Source organism: Aquarana catesbeiana, linkage group LG04 (assembly GCF_042186555.1).
Source record: "Aquarana catesbeiana isolate 2022-GZ linkage group LG04, ASM4218655v1, whole genome shotgun sequence".
Classification (NCBI taxonomy): Eukaryota; Metazoa; Chordata; class Amphibia; order Anura; family Ranidae; genus Aquarana; species Aquarana catesbeiana.
Genome location: NC_133327.1, coordinates 544142962 through 544162027, shown reverse-complemented (window position 1 = coordinate 544162027; position 19066 = coordinate 544142962). Strand labels below are relative to the sequence as shown.

Genomic DNA, 19066 nt, shown 5'->3' with positions numbered 1-19066 from the left:
TGTGCATATTGACAGCCAAAGCAAAACATTAACAGCTTTTAAAATAAAGCTCTTTGATCTCTCATTGCTGCCTTTAGCCAGTGAACTGTTTTAATTGAATACGGGATTTTTTTTCCCTGTGCTTACTATTGGTAAAACATGTCCTCTGGCCATGTGCTTCATTTAATAAGATACTGTAAGATACTGGTTTTAACTTCCAATACTGTGAGAAACTTTAAAGCGAGTAAGTGAACATTGCAGGGATAATACTACAGCATGTATTTTCAAGTGTTTACATTGAGTTCAATGAAAAAAAAATATGTGCTTAAACATGGACAGTATGAACGCAGCCATTTTTAATTTTACGTTTCAAAAAATAATCCTTTTATTTTGGATAAAGCAGAAGAGGGTTAGAGCTTCTGTTGTGTTTTATCTCTGTCCCCATTAAAAGAAAAATATGGGATTATAAAAGAAACAAACAGTCATACTTACTTAGATGGCTGTGGCACCAATTCTAGCTGCAGCTGTCCCCTGTTGCCTCTAAGACCAAGAACTGAGCAATTAAACACTGCTGATCGCTCAGCTCTCAATCTTCAGCATGCAGAGAACTGGTGACTGTCAATCATCATCTCTCTGCTCTGTCCCCCCAGCGCTCACTGGAGCACTGGGTTGTGCAGGGGGCAGGAGCAGCCGGCTCATGCTCTCACTAAAAAGCTGAGCTTGCTGTCGGTCCAGGCTTCTAGGCGGATCCCGACCAGAACTACCTGCACTCCTGTGATCCATAGGAGAAGTAAAGCCAAAAAAGCTTTGGCTAAACTTATTTTTTACAGAGATTTTCCTTCACTTCCTGTCAAAACATGAAATGATGAGAATTCTTTCCAATGGGGGCCACAAACAAAAAGTTTAATCAAAGTGGGGGAAGGATCTGAAATTCTGAATGTTTTTATTGCTGTGTGTTCCTTTCTGTCCCAATGATATCTGTACTTCCCATTATTTGTATGATTAACACAGATATAGAAGTAAGATAATCTCACCCATTAGGAGGTCATTACCATAATTCAAACCTAACTTGTTCTTTTTCCATGCTCTATACAAAAGAAAGAAAAGAAAATTCAAATTTTCATTTCATGCAGAAAAATAATTCCATGCCAAAGCCGTACTTCTGTTTGTGAATTGAGCATTTTTAGGAGCAAGTAATAACACAAATTCCAATAAATTCACATATGCAGATTAGTGAACGAACTGTACATCCCTAGCTTTGGAAATCTATGGCATAGTCAAAGCATTTGTTAGATTTGTCAAAAGATATACTATACTATACTAAACTATAGAGTAAATTAGAAGTTGACATATGTGAGTTCTCTTTTTAATCCCTAAAAAAAATTTCTATTTGCTGGGCAGGAAGGTCCTCCTTATTGAAAAGCGCCAATCTGTTGGATTCTAACATAATAATCAAAATTAAAGTCACTTTTTTTAGGATAGTCTTCAGTCACATCCAAATGATGTGGATTTTAAACATCAAATGTTAACTCCAAACAAGATTAGTGTCATTTTTTAAGCTTGTAAAGCTTCATGTCTGCAGGCACATCCAAATGTAATGCTACTGACCTTTAAGATATTAATTTCAAACAAGTTCAAGGTGTGACAACAGTAGTTTCAAATCCCATCGCTGCCAATATGTGACAATATCTTTTCTGTTGCTTGAGTCAACTGAAAAGATTTGGCCAATTAAATATATTTATATATTATATTATATACTATATACTATATATATATATATATATATATATATATATATATATATATATATTAAAATATATATATATATATATATATATTAATATATATATATATATATATATATTAAAATATATATACTACATTCCATGATCTAATAGCCCATATTTAATCGTGCAGAATAAAATCACCTTTTGAACAAGACCACTCATGAACTAACCCTTGAAATGTGCCTTCCTAAGACCCCTTTCACACTGGGGCGAGTTTCAGGCACTTTACCGCTAGAAATAGCCACTGCTAAGCAGCTGAAAACCACCTCTCATTCATTCCAGTGTGCCTTTTCACACTGGGGTGGTGCGCTTGCGGGACAGGAAAAAAAAAGTCCTGCAAGCAGCATCTTTGGGACTGTATCCAGCACTCCTAAAATGCCCCTGCCCATTGGAATGAATGGGCAGCGCTTTAAAAGCGCCACAAAACTGGAGTTTTTAACCCCTTTTTTGGGGTTAAAAGCGCCCCGCTAGCGTCCGAAAAAGTGGCACAAAAGCGCTGCTAAAACATGAACATGGCCGCAGCCCCAGTGTGAAAGGGGTCTTAGTAAAAGTATTGTACATCACAGGCCCTCTGCCCCTTGTAAGATAAGAGTGTTTAGACTTAAAGTGATGGTAATTAGTTGTTACATGTGAATATATTCTTATTCTTGATGTAATGTTATCAGCTCATAAGTTATGACAGTGCCATCTTAAGAGCATTATAGGCCCCCGGGCAATACAGTGCACTGGGGCCCTGTCTACGCAATCACGCACGATTGCCCATCAAATGGAGCTTTACTGTGCCCGTGATTGCAGCCTCACTGTGCGCATCAAATGCAGCCTCACTGTGCGCATCAAATGCAGCCTCACTGTGCGCATCAAATGCAGCCTCACTGTGCGCATCAAATGCAGCCTCACTGTGCGCATCAAATGCAACCTCACTGTGCCCGTGAATGCAGCCTCACTGTGCCCGTGAATGCAGCCTCACTGTGCCCGTGAATGCAGCCTCACTGTGCCCGTGAATGCAGCCTCACTGTGCCCGTGAATGCAGCCTCACTGTGCCCGTGAATGCAGCCTCACTGTGCCCGTGAATGCAGCCTCACTGTGCCCACCATTGCAGCCTCACTGTGCCCACGAATGCAGCCTCACTGTGCCCACGAATGCAGCCTCACTGTGCCCACGAATGCAGCATCACTGTGCCCATGAATGCAGCATCACTGTGCCAATTAATACAGACTCACCATCACCTGGTAAAACACACAGCAGGCATCTCCTCCTGTGTATCACAGAACTGGCTGGGTCTTTGTTCGGTGGCCAAGCTGTAACAAGGTCCCGCCCCTCTAGACTGGCTCGTGTGATAGGCGGAACACTGATTCAATCTACTATTACACGAGCCGGCCTAGGGGGGCGGGACTTTGTTACAGTGCGGCCGCCGAACATAGACCCAGCCAGCTCCGTGATACACAGGAGAAGAGAGGGAAAGAGCGGAGCGCTGCAGCTGCAACTCAAAGCGGCCCCAGGGAAGTTTCCCAGTAGGCCAGTCCGGCCCTGGTTGGGGGTCACTGGGCAGGTGGGGTCCCCGGGCAAGTGCCCAGCCTGCCCATATGAAAAGAGGCCCTGAGTTATGAAAGGCATTTAAATTCTCACTCTTCATGCAAAGAGACAAATTTAACCAGGAATGTGTTCTGCAGGCTTTAATATTTTATGATAGGTCAAAAAGCCTGGCCTAATAGGTTGTTGGCTTTGACTAACGAAGACCCATCCAAAGAGATGCTTAACTTAAAAAATATGTAATTCCAAACAAGTGTAGGATTTTTTACATGCTTCATTTCTTTTTTTTTTTTTTTTTATGTTTACCTAGGCAGAGTGTCTTCTGAATCTTTGCTCTCTGTATTGAATATAGCTTGGATAATTGTGGTGGAATAGTGCACTGTATGAATTGAGTTGTTGGCATGCTGGACGAGACGGACAGTTGGAGACGGAATCTTGTCATGACCATTCGTCATAATGACAAAGCATTCCATAAAGGGATCCAATCACATTTTTCACTTTGTTTCGATTCAAACATTCCATTAAGGCAGGGGTCTCCAAACTATGGCCCTCCAGTTGTTCAGGAACTACAATTTCCATCATGCCTAGTCATGTCTGTGCATGTCAGAGTTTTACAATGCCTCATGGGACAGGTAGTTCCGCAACAGCTAGAGGGCTGTAGTTTGGAGATCCCTGCATTAAGGGAAAATATTCAAATAAATACTATGCACGTACTGTATATATACATCCACATAAGATGGTCAGATGTGTTAGAACTTGATAATCATGATAATTCAAGATCACTCTTTTGGTTATTAAAACTTCAAGTCTATAAGTGAGGTGATATTTTCTCTGAGGAGATATTTAGATACTACACATGCAGATTGCCTTCTGTATCTTGATTTTGGTGTGGGATATGCTGTAACTCAAATAGTTGTGGTAGAATAGTGTACTATGTGGTCAACATTCTTGAAGAAAATGGCAATTTGGAGCAAAAGAATATTGCTGTAAATATGACATCACATTCCATTAGGCATCCCTCACTCGTAACATTCCATCAGAGAAAAGTATTCAAATTAAAACGGAACTAAACCCATTGCTTAATTTGTTTTAAAAAATGGTTATATTTCAGCACGAAATATAACCGTCCCATTTGCTTGTGCTCTCAACCAAATTGTCAACCCATCAAATGGCTGGTGTTTATTACTGATCACATGTGCAGCATCATAGCAGTTGAAGATGAACAGGGGCTAAGATGGCAGCTTCCTTGGCTGAAAACGGTAGGAGGGTTTAGCTCCCCTTTATTACAGTGTGCATAGATATAATGAATGTCCAAATCTGTGCTACCTGTGCTATAGTTTTCTTTTTTTTCATTTGAAATATTTTCTTATAAAACAAAAATTCCCTTAAGATACTAGCATAAATGTATAAGTATATGTTTTTTTTTCAGCTGAAAGCTTTAATATATTAGAAATAAGTTGTGTATGACTAGCATTTAGGAGTTTATTATGAATAATGGCTCACAAATGTTCTACCAAATCTCATGACTTTGATTTAGTATTATAATACATTTCATCTGGTTCAAAAGGGAACTCTTTAAAGGTTACATGATGTACACAGCCAACCCCATAGTAATTTAACATACTTTGAATCAGAAATGCTTGGTAAGAACCAGAACAGTTTTTTAACTAAAATATATACGAGAGGTCTAGTCTTGAAGCCTAGATCTTCCATTTTTTCCTCTAGGTTAACGACTGATTTTATATTCTTGGAACATCAGTTCATGACATTATTATTAATATTGAATATGATTATGGAATCATATGCAAGATTATACAAAAGCAAAGCCGTAGTGAAGATAAAATTAATAGAATTTCTGACTTGAGCACAGCTGCAGTGATCACTCAATAGCATTAACTGTGCTTTTCAGTTTTCGCACCTTCTTTCTCTGGTTGAATTGTGTTTTACTTCCAAATTAGAAGATGTGAGAACATTCACACAACATACATTATTAGCTCAGCATATACATTTCTAGGGTCCATGCTTTATAGTTGATGTAGGTACGCAAGTCAAAGCATATACAAAAAAAAAACTCCCTACGGTTTTCTGGGAGAAAACAATCACATAGTCATTTGTCATAACATTCAAATAAACCTACAGTCATATTTTCTGTCAAATATGTGACCCGACTACAAGATAACTTTGCATAAGCCAATAAGTATGTGTAGTTGTCCAAATGACAACCTTACAGTCTTGTATGAGAGCAGTTTTCGGCTATGATATTTATTTAGGCTGGTCCTTATGGGTTTTGTTTGGCATACTGACACAAAATGACTCCTGCACATTTAGATTGTGGCCTGCAAATAGACACATTTATTGATTTTGCTCTTTACATGGTAAGCTGTGACTCTTACCTGGAACAAACAGATGGCAGATTGCCCTTCCTAAGAGATTTATTTGCTCCTGTGGAATAGTCAAATGTAATGTCAATAGCACATTTTTTCCTCTTTGAATTACCTGACCATTTCCCTTCCTATTGGAAAATATGTTCTGAAGCATTGTTTGACAGCTGCCTGTGTGAAAACACTTGTTTATTGCAGCTTTTTTGAATGTTATGCATATGGCCAGATTGAATTTTAAGTAACAGCTGTTGTGATCAGTCTGCTTTGCCTGACGATTTTTGCATTTTTATATGCGTGTGTGTATATATACAATATCTAACAAAAGTGAGTACAGCCCTAATATTTTTGTAAATATTTTATTATATCTTTTCATGTGACAACACTGAAGAAATTACACTTTGCTACGATGTAAAGTAGTGAGTGTACAGCTTGCTTAACAGTGTAAATTTGCTGTCCCCTCAAAATAACTCAACACACATTAATGTCTAAACCACTGGCAACAATGAGTACACCCCTAAGTGAAAATGTCCAAATTGGTCCCAAAGTGTCAAAATTTTGTGTGGCCACCATTATTTTCCAGCATTACCTTAACCCTCTTGGGCATGGAGTTCACCAGAGCTTCACAGGTTGCCACTGAACTCCTCTTCCACTCCTCCATGACGACATCACGGAGCTGGTGGATGTTAGAGACCTTGCGCTCCTCCACCTTCCATTTGAGGATGCCCCACAGATGCTCAATAGGGTTTAGGTCTGGAGACATGCTTGGCCAGTTCATCACCTTTACACTTAGCTTCTTTAGCAAGGCAATGGTTGTCTTGGAAGTGTGTTTGGGGTCGTTGTTATGTTGGAATACTGCCCTGCTGAAGGGAGGGGGATCATGCTCTGCTTCAGTATGTCACAGTACATGTTGGCGTTCATGGTTCCCTCATGGAAACTGTAGCGCCCCAGTGCTGGCAGCACTCATGCAGCTCCAGACCATGACACTCCCACCACCATGCTTGACTGTAGGCAAGACACACTTGTCTTTGTACTCCTCACCTGGTTGTTGCTACACACACTTGACAACATCTGAACCAAATAAGTTTATCTTGGTCTCATCAGACCACAAGACATGGTCCAGTAATCCATGTCCTTAGTCTGCTTGTCTTCAAGCTTCCTTGTGCATCATGTTTAGAAGAGGCTTCCTTCTGGGATGACAGCCATGCAGACCAATTTGATGCAGTGTGTGGCATATGGTCTGAGCACTGACAGGCTGCCCCCCCCCACCCCTTCAACCTCTGCAGCAATGCTGGCAGCGCTCATATATCTATTTCCCAAAGACAACCTCTGGATATGATGCTGAGCATGTGCACTCAACTTCTTTGGTCAATCATGGCAAGGTCTATATCTTTTCATGTTGTCACATGAAAAGATATAATAAAATATTCACAAAAATGTGAGGGGTGTACTCACTTTTGTGAGACACTGTGTGTGTGTGTGTGTATATATATATATATATATATATATATATATATATATATATATATATATATATATACACACCAATCACCCATACTATTTTGACCACCCACCATAACCCATTGAGGCATGAACTTAACTTCACTATATATCCGAAGGTATACTGTGGTATGTGGCACCAAGCTTTCAGTAGCAGGTCCTTTAAATCCTGTAAATTGCAGGGTGTGTGGCCTCCACGGATCTCACTTGTTTTACTAATTCATCCCATAGATGCTTGATTGGATTGAAATCTGGAGAATTTGGAAGCCAAGTAAACACTTTAAACTCGTTGTGTTCCTCAAACTGTTTTTGAATTTATTAGAGCAGGCTACCGCCTTCTAGTGCTCTGTAACCCAGTTCTGATGCTCACATGCTCATTGTAGGTATTTTTGGCTGTGGACATGGGTCAGCATGGGCACCCTGACCATTCTGTGGGTATTCAACCCCATATGCAGCAAACTGCGATGCACTGTGTGTCATGACACTCTCTTATCAGAAACAGCATTAACCTTTTCAGGAATTTGAGTTACATTACAATTTGGCCCTTGTCCAAGTTGCTCAAATCATTACACTTTCCAATTTGTTTTCTGCTTTTAACATTTTTTTCTGCTTTTAATTAACTTCAGAGACAACATGTTCACTTCACAAACAAAGATTTCCCGGCAAAGCAGCATTGTGTTTGTGATGTGTGTTGCCCTTCCATGTGCACCTTACAGCAAAGGCTTAGTTATAGGTTGGGGTGGCTGCCAGTTTTTTGCATACCAATTTGCTGCCAAATATATCCCACCCAATCAATGTTATTCACTTTACCTATCAGTGGTCATAATGTTATGGCTGATCGGGCTGTGTATATGTGTGTGTGTGTGTGTATATATATATATATAATGTAGTTATAGTGTGTTTTCCCTTGTTTTAAAAATAAACATTTAACACATGGCAAAGCACTCTAGAACCCTTAAGAAAATACCCTGTAAAAGTGGCCATACACTACTCAGCAGTTCAGCGGATTCCTGTTGGATCAATCGAAATTCAAGCACTGTATGCTCGAAGGAGACTGTCAGAGACTTATCAGCGAAACAGCACCTGCATCCAATCAGATGCAGGCCCTGTTTGGAAATTCTGACAGCCAGTGGGGCTGTTAGTCTGGAGGGAGGAATCTGTTAGATTTCTTTCATTCAGCCAACAGGCTGAATAAAGGTAATCTATACGCATACGGCCAGCTTCACAGAACTGCCTTCAAGCTTGCTTTTAGGCTAAGCAGCTTTGGCGAAGCTTTGCTGCCAGCAGGATAGAAAGTCTAAAATATCTATATACAATATATCAGATTAATTAAATATGTGTGTGTGTGTATGTGTGTGTGTGTGTATATATATATATATATATATATATATATATATATATATATATATATACTTACTGTGTGTGTGTGAATGTATGTGTGGATAGATGAATAAGAAAAATCTAAATGAACAAAATAAACCATTTCAGTCAAAAAGCATATTTAACCTCTTATTTTATATTCTGATGTGTATGACATGCTGACTTATATTACGCTTGGTCCAGTGAAACATCCTAAATGTTACATGCCTATAATCCCATCAGTGAGAGAAAAAGTTCCTTGACACTTGGCCAATAGTGCTACATCGTTATTCTTTCTCAATTATATGAAGGGAGAGACACTGAACCTTGTCGGATTGAAGGATGCATTTCAGCTACTCCTGAATGGTTAGGACATTTCCAGTTGGAAAGTGCTAAGACTGCAATTAAAGTATTATGTTTTTTATTATAACTTTTACTGTTACAAATCTGTAATTGACACAGTTCAGTGTAAGAAGCACCTAAATTCTGAAACCGGTCACACACATTACAATCTGATTATATAATCTTTTTACATTTACTACTGTGTGTGAGATTACCTGACTGTATTTAAATTGGAAGAATTGTTTAGGTAGGTCTTCAAATAGTGGTGCTGGTATAGCTAAAGACTGAACAGTCAAATGGTACCTTTTGTGTCCAGCTTTAATTCTTTTGGTTGTCTGGCAAGTTTAGGTAGTTAACTGTATTCTAGAAATAGACGTTTCTAATAAGTTCAGCCTCTCACGATCATCAGTTTTGACCTGCAGGGTAACCTTACCAGAGCTTGTGTTAGATCGTATGTGAGTATAATTTTGTTATTAGTGTTTAAACAATGAGTGGAACAAAATGAGGAGGGGCCACAGTATGAAAATGAGAGACATAGTTCCTTGCATATTAGAGCTGCCTTTGGGATCCCAGGGTTCCTCCCATGAGGCCGAAGACACCCTTAGGTGATTTAACACATCACCACCTGCCAGAAACGAAAATGCCTAATTTAAGATGACTATTTAATGGTGTAGCTGTGTTCACGTGGAATAGCAGAGCCAAGACTGAAAGTATGCTACAAACAATTAACGTAGATCACTGAAAATCACTTTAGAATGGCATAATATTACTTTTTTTTTCCTCCTGCCATAGGGTGACATTTTTGCCTAATAGGCGGCACACATTTTTAAATGTATTTTGCACATGGCTGGATAGGGTGTTGGCAGATTTGTGGTCATTGCAAACCTGTGGTGATGTTATGGATATTAGCAAATTAGCATGGAGGTGCTTGCCAGTTTGTTCGCCAGAGTCCTGCATAAGCTCTCTCTGCTGTGATTGTCTAATTATTTTCTAAAGCGCAATAATATGCTACTGTTTGCAGTAATAATTTAGCAGACGGCAAACAGATTTTTTTTTATTCTTTGGCGCATTCGCCCAGTTGTTTAATTTACATGAAATAACTTATGTTAACGTTTTCCAGAATATTTTAAAGTGGGATGTAAAATAGTATTGTCACATTTGTACATTTTTCTATTTAGCCTTTTTTGGGTTTAAGTTTTCTTTGTAACAATGTTATTTGGAAAATAACATTTAGAATCAGTTAGCTACAGCTTAAAGAGGAAGTAAACCCTCAGCAAAAAAACCCTGCAAGACAAAGGCTTAATTAGCTAGTATGCATAGCATACTAGCTAATTATGTATTACATACCTCAGATCGAAGCCCCCGCATTGGTCCACGTCTCCCCCTCCGACCGCCGACATGTTGTCCCGGAGTGACTTCCGGGTATTGCAGCTCCCACGTTGTGATTAGCCGGAGCCGTGATGACGTCACACCACGCATGCGCGTAGGGACAGCACAGTACAACTGAAGCAACGGCATATAGCACGATTGCTTCAGTTGTCTTAAGTGCGCATGTGCCGCATGACGTTGGCATATGCAAATACAGGGATATCTCTTAAACCGTGCAGGTTTAGGAGATATCCTTGTTAGCTACAGGTAAGCCTTAATATAGGCTTACCTGTAACATAAAGTTGTAAACAAGGGTTTACAACCACTTTAAAATATTGCTTTCACCTATTAATCACCTATTTTATTGCTATATTAACGAGGGCATATCATGCAATGCTGACATTGCAACCTTTAGGTAGACATCACATAACCAAAAAGTGGCATATTGCTAACTGTATGGCACCCCAGTACATATTTATTGCAGGTATTTATATAGTGCCAATAATTTGTGTAGTACTTTACACATATATTGTACACTCAAATCAGTCCCTATCCTCACGGAGATTACAATCTAAGGCCTCTAACTTACATATATACACATATTAGGGCCATTTTAGACAGGAGCCAATTAATCTGCCAGAAAATCTTTGGAATGTGGAAGAGAATGAAGTACTTGGCGGAAACCCATGCAGGTACAGGGAGAACATGCAAGTTCTAGGCAGTTAGTGCTGTTAGTTGAGATTTGACCCGGCGCCCCTAATGCTGCCATGCGCAAGTGCTAACCACTTAGCCGTGAGTACAGTAGCTTTCAACATTGTTGCTCTAGCACACCACACTACACATGCCACTGATTATGGTGCACTGCATTACAAAAAAATGGTGTAGGGACATTTTTTACTTGCGTTGAGATGTGTTGGCATTCAATTCCAAATGACTGAGTTGCCTTGACATGCTTGCACATTAACATAAAGTACTGTAAAAGTATAGGGCAAGCCAGAAACGTTTTTCTAGTTTTGGAAAGAATGAGAAGAAGTTAGTTCTCTTGTTGGGTTTCAACTGCTTTTCGGGGCTCCAGTGGTTAGAGTTCCCCTCACTTCCTGTTCTGTTGGCAATGGTTTTACCAGAGCGGATGTAAGAGATAATCTGCAACAGGCACACAGACAAGAATTAAAATATGACAGGGGCTCTAGCCTTCCCCTACTCTACTACAGAAAGGTGTTTTTATATCTGTATTGTTGTTGGTTATCCCCATACCCTGTTTAAATATCAGGAAAGGAAGTGAGGATAACTCTCTCTGTAGGAGCCCTGGATAGCTGTAAAACCTGAGAGGCGTTCTAACCTTTCCTCATTCTATCTAAATTCAAGAAAAAAGGGTTGGTTGGACATACACTTTAATGTACATGTAGTAACGTGCTTCTAAAGATCTGAAAAGTGTAAACAACCCTTATAGATGCAGCATGAGTGAAAGCTGAAATGCAGAGTACATTTGGGGTTACAAATGGTTATCGTGACATAAGTGTCCTCATGCGACTATTCAGAGCTAATCAGAAGCCTCTGGGGAATGTTTGTAAAGCAAGGCTCTTTAAAGTAATGTGACTAAATTGTGAAAGTTACAAGAAAACAACCTCCAGGATATTTTTTTTCTTAAGTAATGTAAAATCATATAAATAACATTAATAACAAAACTATACTCACATACGGATTTGAAAAATGCTTTTCGGCATGTCTTGACCACAGTTTATTATATACAGCTGCCCAAGTAAGGTCAGAACATTAAGTACTCCCGATATCACCACCAGGACACATCCATATTTAAACTATTGATCTAACACAAGCTCTGGTAAGGTTACCCTACAGATCAAACCTGATGATCGTGAGAGGCTGAACTTATTGGGAACGTCTATTTCTAGAATACAGTTAACTATGTAAACCTGCCAGACAACCAAAAGAATTAAAGCTGGACACAAAAGGTACCATTTGACTGTTCAGTCTTTAGCTATACCAACACCACAATTTGAAAACCTACCTAATTCTTCCAGTTTAAATACAGTCAGGTAATCTCACACACAGTAGTAAATGTAAAAAGATTATATAATCAGATTGTAACGTGTAAGACCGGTTTCAGAATTTAGGTGCTTCTTACACTGAATTCTGTGTCAATTACAGATTTGTAACAGTAAAAGTTATAATAATAAAAATAATACTTTAAATGCAGTCTCAGCAGTTTCCAACTGGAAATTTCCTAACCATTCAGGAGTAGCTGAAAGGCATCCTTCAATCCCACAAGGTTCAGTGTCCCTCCCTTCATATAATTGAGAATAATAACGATGTAGCACTATTGGCCAAGTGTCAAGGAACTTTTTCTCTCACTGATGGGATTATAGCCACTTAGAATTTAGGATGTTTCGTTGGCCCAAGTGTAATATAAGTCAGCATGTCATACACATCATAATATAAAATAAGAGGTTAAATATGCTTTTTGACTGAAATTGTTTATTTTGTTCATTTAGATTTTTCTTCATCTATCCACACATACATTCACACACACTGTAAGTGTGTATATATATATATATATATATATATATATATACACACACACATTTTTAATTAATTATGATATATTGTGTATAGATATTTTAGACTTTCTATCCTGCCGGCTTTTTTTCAAATCACAAAAGCTTACTCATCCGGCTTCTTTTCTCCCTCCTAAAGACTTATTGTTTATCTGGAAAATGGCAGGTTCATTCATATTTGTAAGTTTAAGAAACCATAAAATAGTAAAATATCAGTATAGTTAAATGGTAGGCTGATTCTGCATGCTAGTCAAAAAGGTTGCTGTGTATACTGTATATGAGTGCATGTCTGTCTGTATATACAGTGTATATATAGATAGAGGGGGAGAGAGATGGCAGCAATTCTATGATTTTATGTGCAATCATGAAAGTGCATCCTGGCCATTTACTGGCAACTAGTGCTATCCCTTAGGCTCAATACTCATTGCTGTACTGAAATCATAGGTAACAGTGACTTCTGGTTGTTAATGATAGACCTACATCTAAGGATCCTTTTTTCAATGCTTTTTGTTGTGAACTGGTCACATGTATAGTCTGAGGTAAGATTTCCTGGGAACTTCATCAGTAATGCACTGGTGTGAACACAGAGGCATACCTCACCTATTAATGCTTTATTATTTTGTGGCTAACCAAGAATTCCATCTGCCAATTAAATATAATCTTCTGATGGCTAGATCTGGGCATTATGTTATTTATGGGTAGAGGATCCCGGCACCGGAGGTGAGTCTTTTCGCTGTCAGTGTTAGCATGGGCTTGAGGAAGGGAATTCTTCTCTATGCCCCCTGTGCTAGGAGCCTCATTCCTACATGACCCTGCTTCGAGAACCCGGACTTGAGACATAACAAACTGTTTATGTTATTTATGGGTAGAGGATCCCAGCACCGGAGGTGAGTCTTTTCGCTGTCAGTGTTAGCATGGGCTTGAGGAAGGGAATTCTTCTCTATGCCCCCTGTGCTAGGAGCCTCATTCCTACATGACCCTGCTTCGAGAACCCGGACTTGAGACATAACAAACTGACACTGCCTCCAATAACCACAGTTGTACATCTTTATTTGATCTTTTAAAATAGAAACCATAGATAATAATAGACTCCATGATTTATGAAAAAGATAATGTTTTTTTTGTTTTCTAGGTCACTTAGGTCTTGCTGAAATGATGACTGGAGATTCTAAGCTGCCTACTTCCCTCAAACTTGATGGTAAAGAAGATGGGCCTCCTCACCCTGAACCAAAGTCAAAGGTATTTCCTCACGCATGTGGTAGCAGCTTTGTTGGCTCGCTGCGTTGTCCATACTGTCTTCCATTATCTATTTTTTTTTCCAGTTTCCTTTCTCTGCTGCATGTGTTCTCCATCTGTGTTGTGGGCCTGTATTTGTTTAGATGGTCTGGATCTGAAAGATACTAGTTCTAATTTCATTTTCACTTTGAGGCAAAGGAATGATCATGAGCTTGGGGATATTTTAAGCTGGTGGGGTTTGGAAGGGACTTTTGTGCCTGGATTCTAAAACTGCAGCCATTTTCCCTTCTTGCCTTCAGTTCAAGCTTCTGTTGCTGGCCGTCTAAACAGCACAATAAATGTAACAAATACTTTGCTCCCCCGTTCCCCTTCAATGTAGGGCAAGCAGCTTTAATTTTATTTTCACTGAGGGGCAGTCCATGCTTAAGCATTTCATGTTTGCTTGAATTAAGCATGGTGGCTCAGTAACATTAGCCAAGCATCTAAGAACTTGCCAGATATGCACTAATTGCTAGCCAATGAATTAACAGTCTTCGATTCATGCATCTTATATGCTTGTCTTTTACCCCTCCCTTTTTCCATACATGCAACATTTTTGCATTACCAGTTGATCTATTTCTTTTTTTGGTAAAGTTTGCCCTTCTCTTGTCACATTTTGTTTTGTATTCTTCTACCACAGGATAGCTACAGTTCACAGGGTATATCTCAGCCCCCAACCCCAGGCAACCTGCCAGTCCCTTCCCCATTGTCCCCAAGCTCCGCTAGCATCTCCTCCTTTCATGGAGATGAAAGTGATAGCATTAACAGCCCAGGCTGGCCAAAGACTCCATCAAGCCCTGTAAGTGGCCCTGTTTTGTTATTTTATATTTGGAAATAATTCAAATTACTGTTAGCATGTATTTTATTTTTAAGAAATATTTTTATTCATTTTAGTGTGTTTGTTTGCCCTCTCTCTATATAAAGTGTTTTATTTCTAATATTGTCCCTTTCTTTTTGTAATTTGGCTAAAATATGTGTGTACAACATTATGAATGCCGAATTTGTAACTGAATTTGGAATATTGCATAGACACAGATTTTAAACATTCTAAATCGAATGATTTATGATTAATTTATATTTAGCATTTGCTGCCATTATTTGTTTGATGTTTAAATTAGCCTTAATAAATCCTTGTTATGGATTACATGTAGGAGTTACTCGCTGGAAAACAATAAGTGCTGCTTTCTTTACATCATGTAATGCTTTTATTTACAGTTTTAATATTTAAACACTTTCTCAAAATTAACAAGGAAGAGGGCTTTTTGTGCATTTGTCACAGTGCCAGTGTCCTTACGAGCTAGAATGACATTTTTATGGATTGTCGGGGTGATATATCCCTAACACTCCTCATTTCGTGGTCCCAAAAACTGGGCATAAACATTGTAGAAATGGGTACATCCTTAGTTAAATATTTAGTGTAATCTTTGATTTTGTATCTGGTACACTGAAAACCTGGTTCTGCTCCATAGAGTTATTTTAAAGAGACCTAACTGGCAGATCGCAACCCAGAAGGGATCACTAGGTAAATCTGAGATAGATGAGTTCCTCTTGGCATGGGATCATGCAAAAGGCATAATAAAACAGATAAAGAATATATGCATGTAAAATGCATGTATGCAGTGTATTCTGAATAATATAACAACCCAGTAATCATATATTTTAATGGTCTACTCAAGAATAAAATTATCTTTTGTCTTTAATATTCATCTGTACTAACAATATAAACAAAACACTTTTTATGTTGCTACTCTAAAAATAAGTCAATTGTCTGTCCATAAACGTACTGAGAATATAGAGGGTAATATTATTTTCCATGCATTATAACTATATATTTATCTGTACTAACAATATAAACAAAACACGTTTTATGTTGCTACTCTAAAAATAAGAATATAGAGGGTAATATTATTTTCCATACATTATAACTATATTTCTAGGTGTTTATTTTAAATATTTTATTCTGTACTTCAGTTCTTTGTTTTTTATGGTGTAAAGAATCCCTTGGATGTTAAACTATACCAAAAGTATATCTCAGACAAATACAAACAATAATAGTGATAGCCAGGGTTTTTTTTTTTTTTTTAGAAACATATAGATATGAAGAAAACCTTTGCATATATAAAAACCATACATTTTATTGGAACATTCAGCAAAAACCAAACACAAACCAAATAATAACATTTTGAGTACAGGGTTCAATTATTGTATAGATGCAATACTCTCGACATGTGAACTCAACGTGTTTCCATAAATAGATGTACATGTGAGCAATCAACATGTTAAAACTCATGATTCTCATAATAATAAAATCATGTTTTCACTGGAAGTATAAAGTGTGTGTCGTCTCTTTCCCATGTGGGGAGAGGGAAGGGCTAGGAGGCTCTCATACAGTCAGTTATATGCAAAAAGTACAGGAAGCCCTCAACGGTCATCCATAATCAGATTAAATTGACACATCAACTGAGAAAATGAAGCACATCATCCATGTTTCAAGCAGAGCAAAGAGGGTTTTAAACTTGGCCAGGTCATGTGATCCAACTATTCTCAATGTCTGGGGGGTAGGCAGCCAAAAAATGTGCAGAAATCAAATAGGTAGGGGCTCCCATTTCCAGGATATCCTTCCTTTCACATCCAAAGTTCCAGTGAACCGTCCCTATATCTCAGAGAAAAACTTTTTTACATTTTGGTTAGAAACTGTCAGGTTTGTAATGCTGTCTTGGGAGATTCAGGCTCTCTATTCATCTTGTTGACAATTTTTATGAGGCAGACAGTAATGGGAAATCTAATATTTTAGGTTGGCTCCACACCTATGTATTGCAGTAATGCAAATTCATTTAGAATGGCACCCCAGCACAAATACAGTAGCTGCCAATGAACCTGCATTACAGTGCACCAAAACATACTGTACATAATAACTTGTTGTGATGCTCTGTACTCTAAAACAATTCTGCAGGTGTGGGTTTTTTTTGTGTGTTGAGTATGCTGCGAACCCATTAATTTTCAAAAACAAGTGCAGGAAAATGTGCAAGCATGAAGGGGCGCTTGCAGTTCTCAACTAAACTAGAGTCGAGAAGAAATCATTAAATCTTTGGCCATATTTTCCCCAACATTCTGTTGTGTCCCTGAGACAGGAAAAAAATTGAAATCTCTCGAAGACAGACAGACTGGCAGGAAAAAACATGCCATAATCTAGCTAAAGCTAAATGATTTGTCAAAGTTTACATTACTAAAAAAAAAAAATCATGGAGTGCAGATGTAATATTGCCCAACTTTTAAGTAGAACTATTGTCTGAACTCGAGTGTTAACTAGTCGAGTGCTTTGGTCTCTCTTTATTATTCATACACTCATTATACATTCAAACAGCAGAAAGATGTAGAATAAATATATTTACACACACAATATAGAGGATTATTTTTGGGGCGGGTTTACTTATACTTAGGACATTAAAATATCTAATGTTCAATAAAGTTGCCTATATATTTCTAATTATTGTCTTATCTTTGAAGTCCTTCATGTATACATTGGATAGTTTTATTTATTATTGTGTGAATTGTTGTCTCTAAGACTGGCCATACAAGGCACGAATTTCTTTCCTGAAACCATGGATTGCTGGAAAGAAATACGCATGATTCCCCCATCAACACAGACATTGTCGAAAGGGGAATCAGCAATTGTCTTCTCCTGGCAGGGGAAGCCACCCCCGCTGGAAGAACACAGCGATTAACGCTAGTGATCACAAGAGAATCCGGCAGGCTGGTTGTACCAAAGTTGATCGATCAACTTGGTACATTCAACCTTCCCATTAACGGCTCGAATCTCAGCTGGTTCCTGCTAAACCGGGGAGATTTGAACCGTGTATGGCCGGCCTAATAGTTAAACTGGAGAATTATCTTGTTACACCACTCTTTGGTGTCTGGTGGTTTTTTTTTTTGGTGTTCTCCTTGCTTATACACCCCCCCCCCTTATCTTTTTCTATACCTGCTGAGATGATACTTGCAGATTTGTCTGTTTACCGTTAAAGACATTTTCAATCGTAAACAACTTGTACGCTAAAGGCAAATGGTTGGTTTTTATCCTTCACCTCTCTATTTGTTCTGACTGTTGGTATAGACACTGTGGGAAAATACAAAATTTTGAGCTTGATTGAGCCCTCACTTTGTAAGGCAAACTTCCTTCATAAGTGACGTGTATTTTTTTCATACTCCTTTTTATCAATCTGCTAAAATCTGACAAATGTTCCTGAAAACAACTGAACTGATGGAAATCCAACTAATTACTTGTATTATGTATTAAACAAAAGATGTTGTATATGTATTCATGTATATCTATTAATATGAAATTCTCAGTCATATGTTTGAGTTTGTTGTGCTATGACTTTTTTTTTTACTCTAAATACTTCCAGGTAAGGTTTCTGTGTAATTTTGTTCATAATGGAGTAGTTATGTTAATAAATCTCACTCTTTCCACGCAATGCAGAAATCCAATTCATCCACCACTACTGGAGAAAAAATAACAAAGTTGTATGAGTTGGGGAACGAACCTGAACGCAAGATATGGGTGGACAGATACCTGACGTTTATGGAAGAAAGAGGAACACCTGTTGCAACATTGCCGGCTGTGGGCAGGAAGCCCCTAGACTTGGTCAGGCTGTACTTCTGTGTCAAAGAGATTGGCGGTCTGGCTCAGGTAATATGAAAATCAATATGTCATTCTGGTCAGCAATAACTCCAGTCCAAATTATTCATCTTAATTATACATCATAGGACACAGGCTTGATATTCACAGACCTTGGGTTGTAGGCTGGTACATTCAGGTGATTGGACACTAGCTAAGCTTTTGAAGACAGGTTGGGGAGATTAACAGTCTCTTATTGTTATGGTAAAAACATCAGTGGATGGGAAGAAGAAATCTCTCTAGCAAGGAAACATCAGAAATGCAATTAAACTATATACTTTACTATAGAAGTAGAAGGGT

General features: G+C 38.4%; 1 protein-coding gene across 13 annotated transcripts in view; it reads left to right on the top strand.

Moving 5' to 3' along the window:
- ARID1B (AT-rich interaction domain 1B) overlaps nt 1–19066 on the top strand; it is a 534317-nt gene that overhangs the window by 472705 nt on the left and 42546 nt on the right. For 9 of the 13 annotated variants that reach the window (XM_073627912.1, XM_073627914.1, XM_073627909.1 and 6 more), the window contains 3 exons: nt 13949–14055; nt 14732–14890; nt 18569–18778. In XM_073627912.1, the coding sequence (XP_073484013.1) occupies nt 13949–14055; nt 14732–14890; nt 18569–18778 (476 nt within the window). The remainder of the gene's footprint in view (nt 1–13948; nt 14056–14731; nt 14891–18568; nt 18779–19066) is intronic. The other 4 variants (XM_073627919.1, XM_073627918.1, XM_073627916.1 and 1 more) reach the window with 1 other exon arrangement.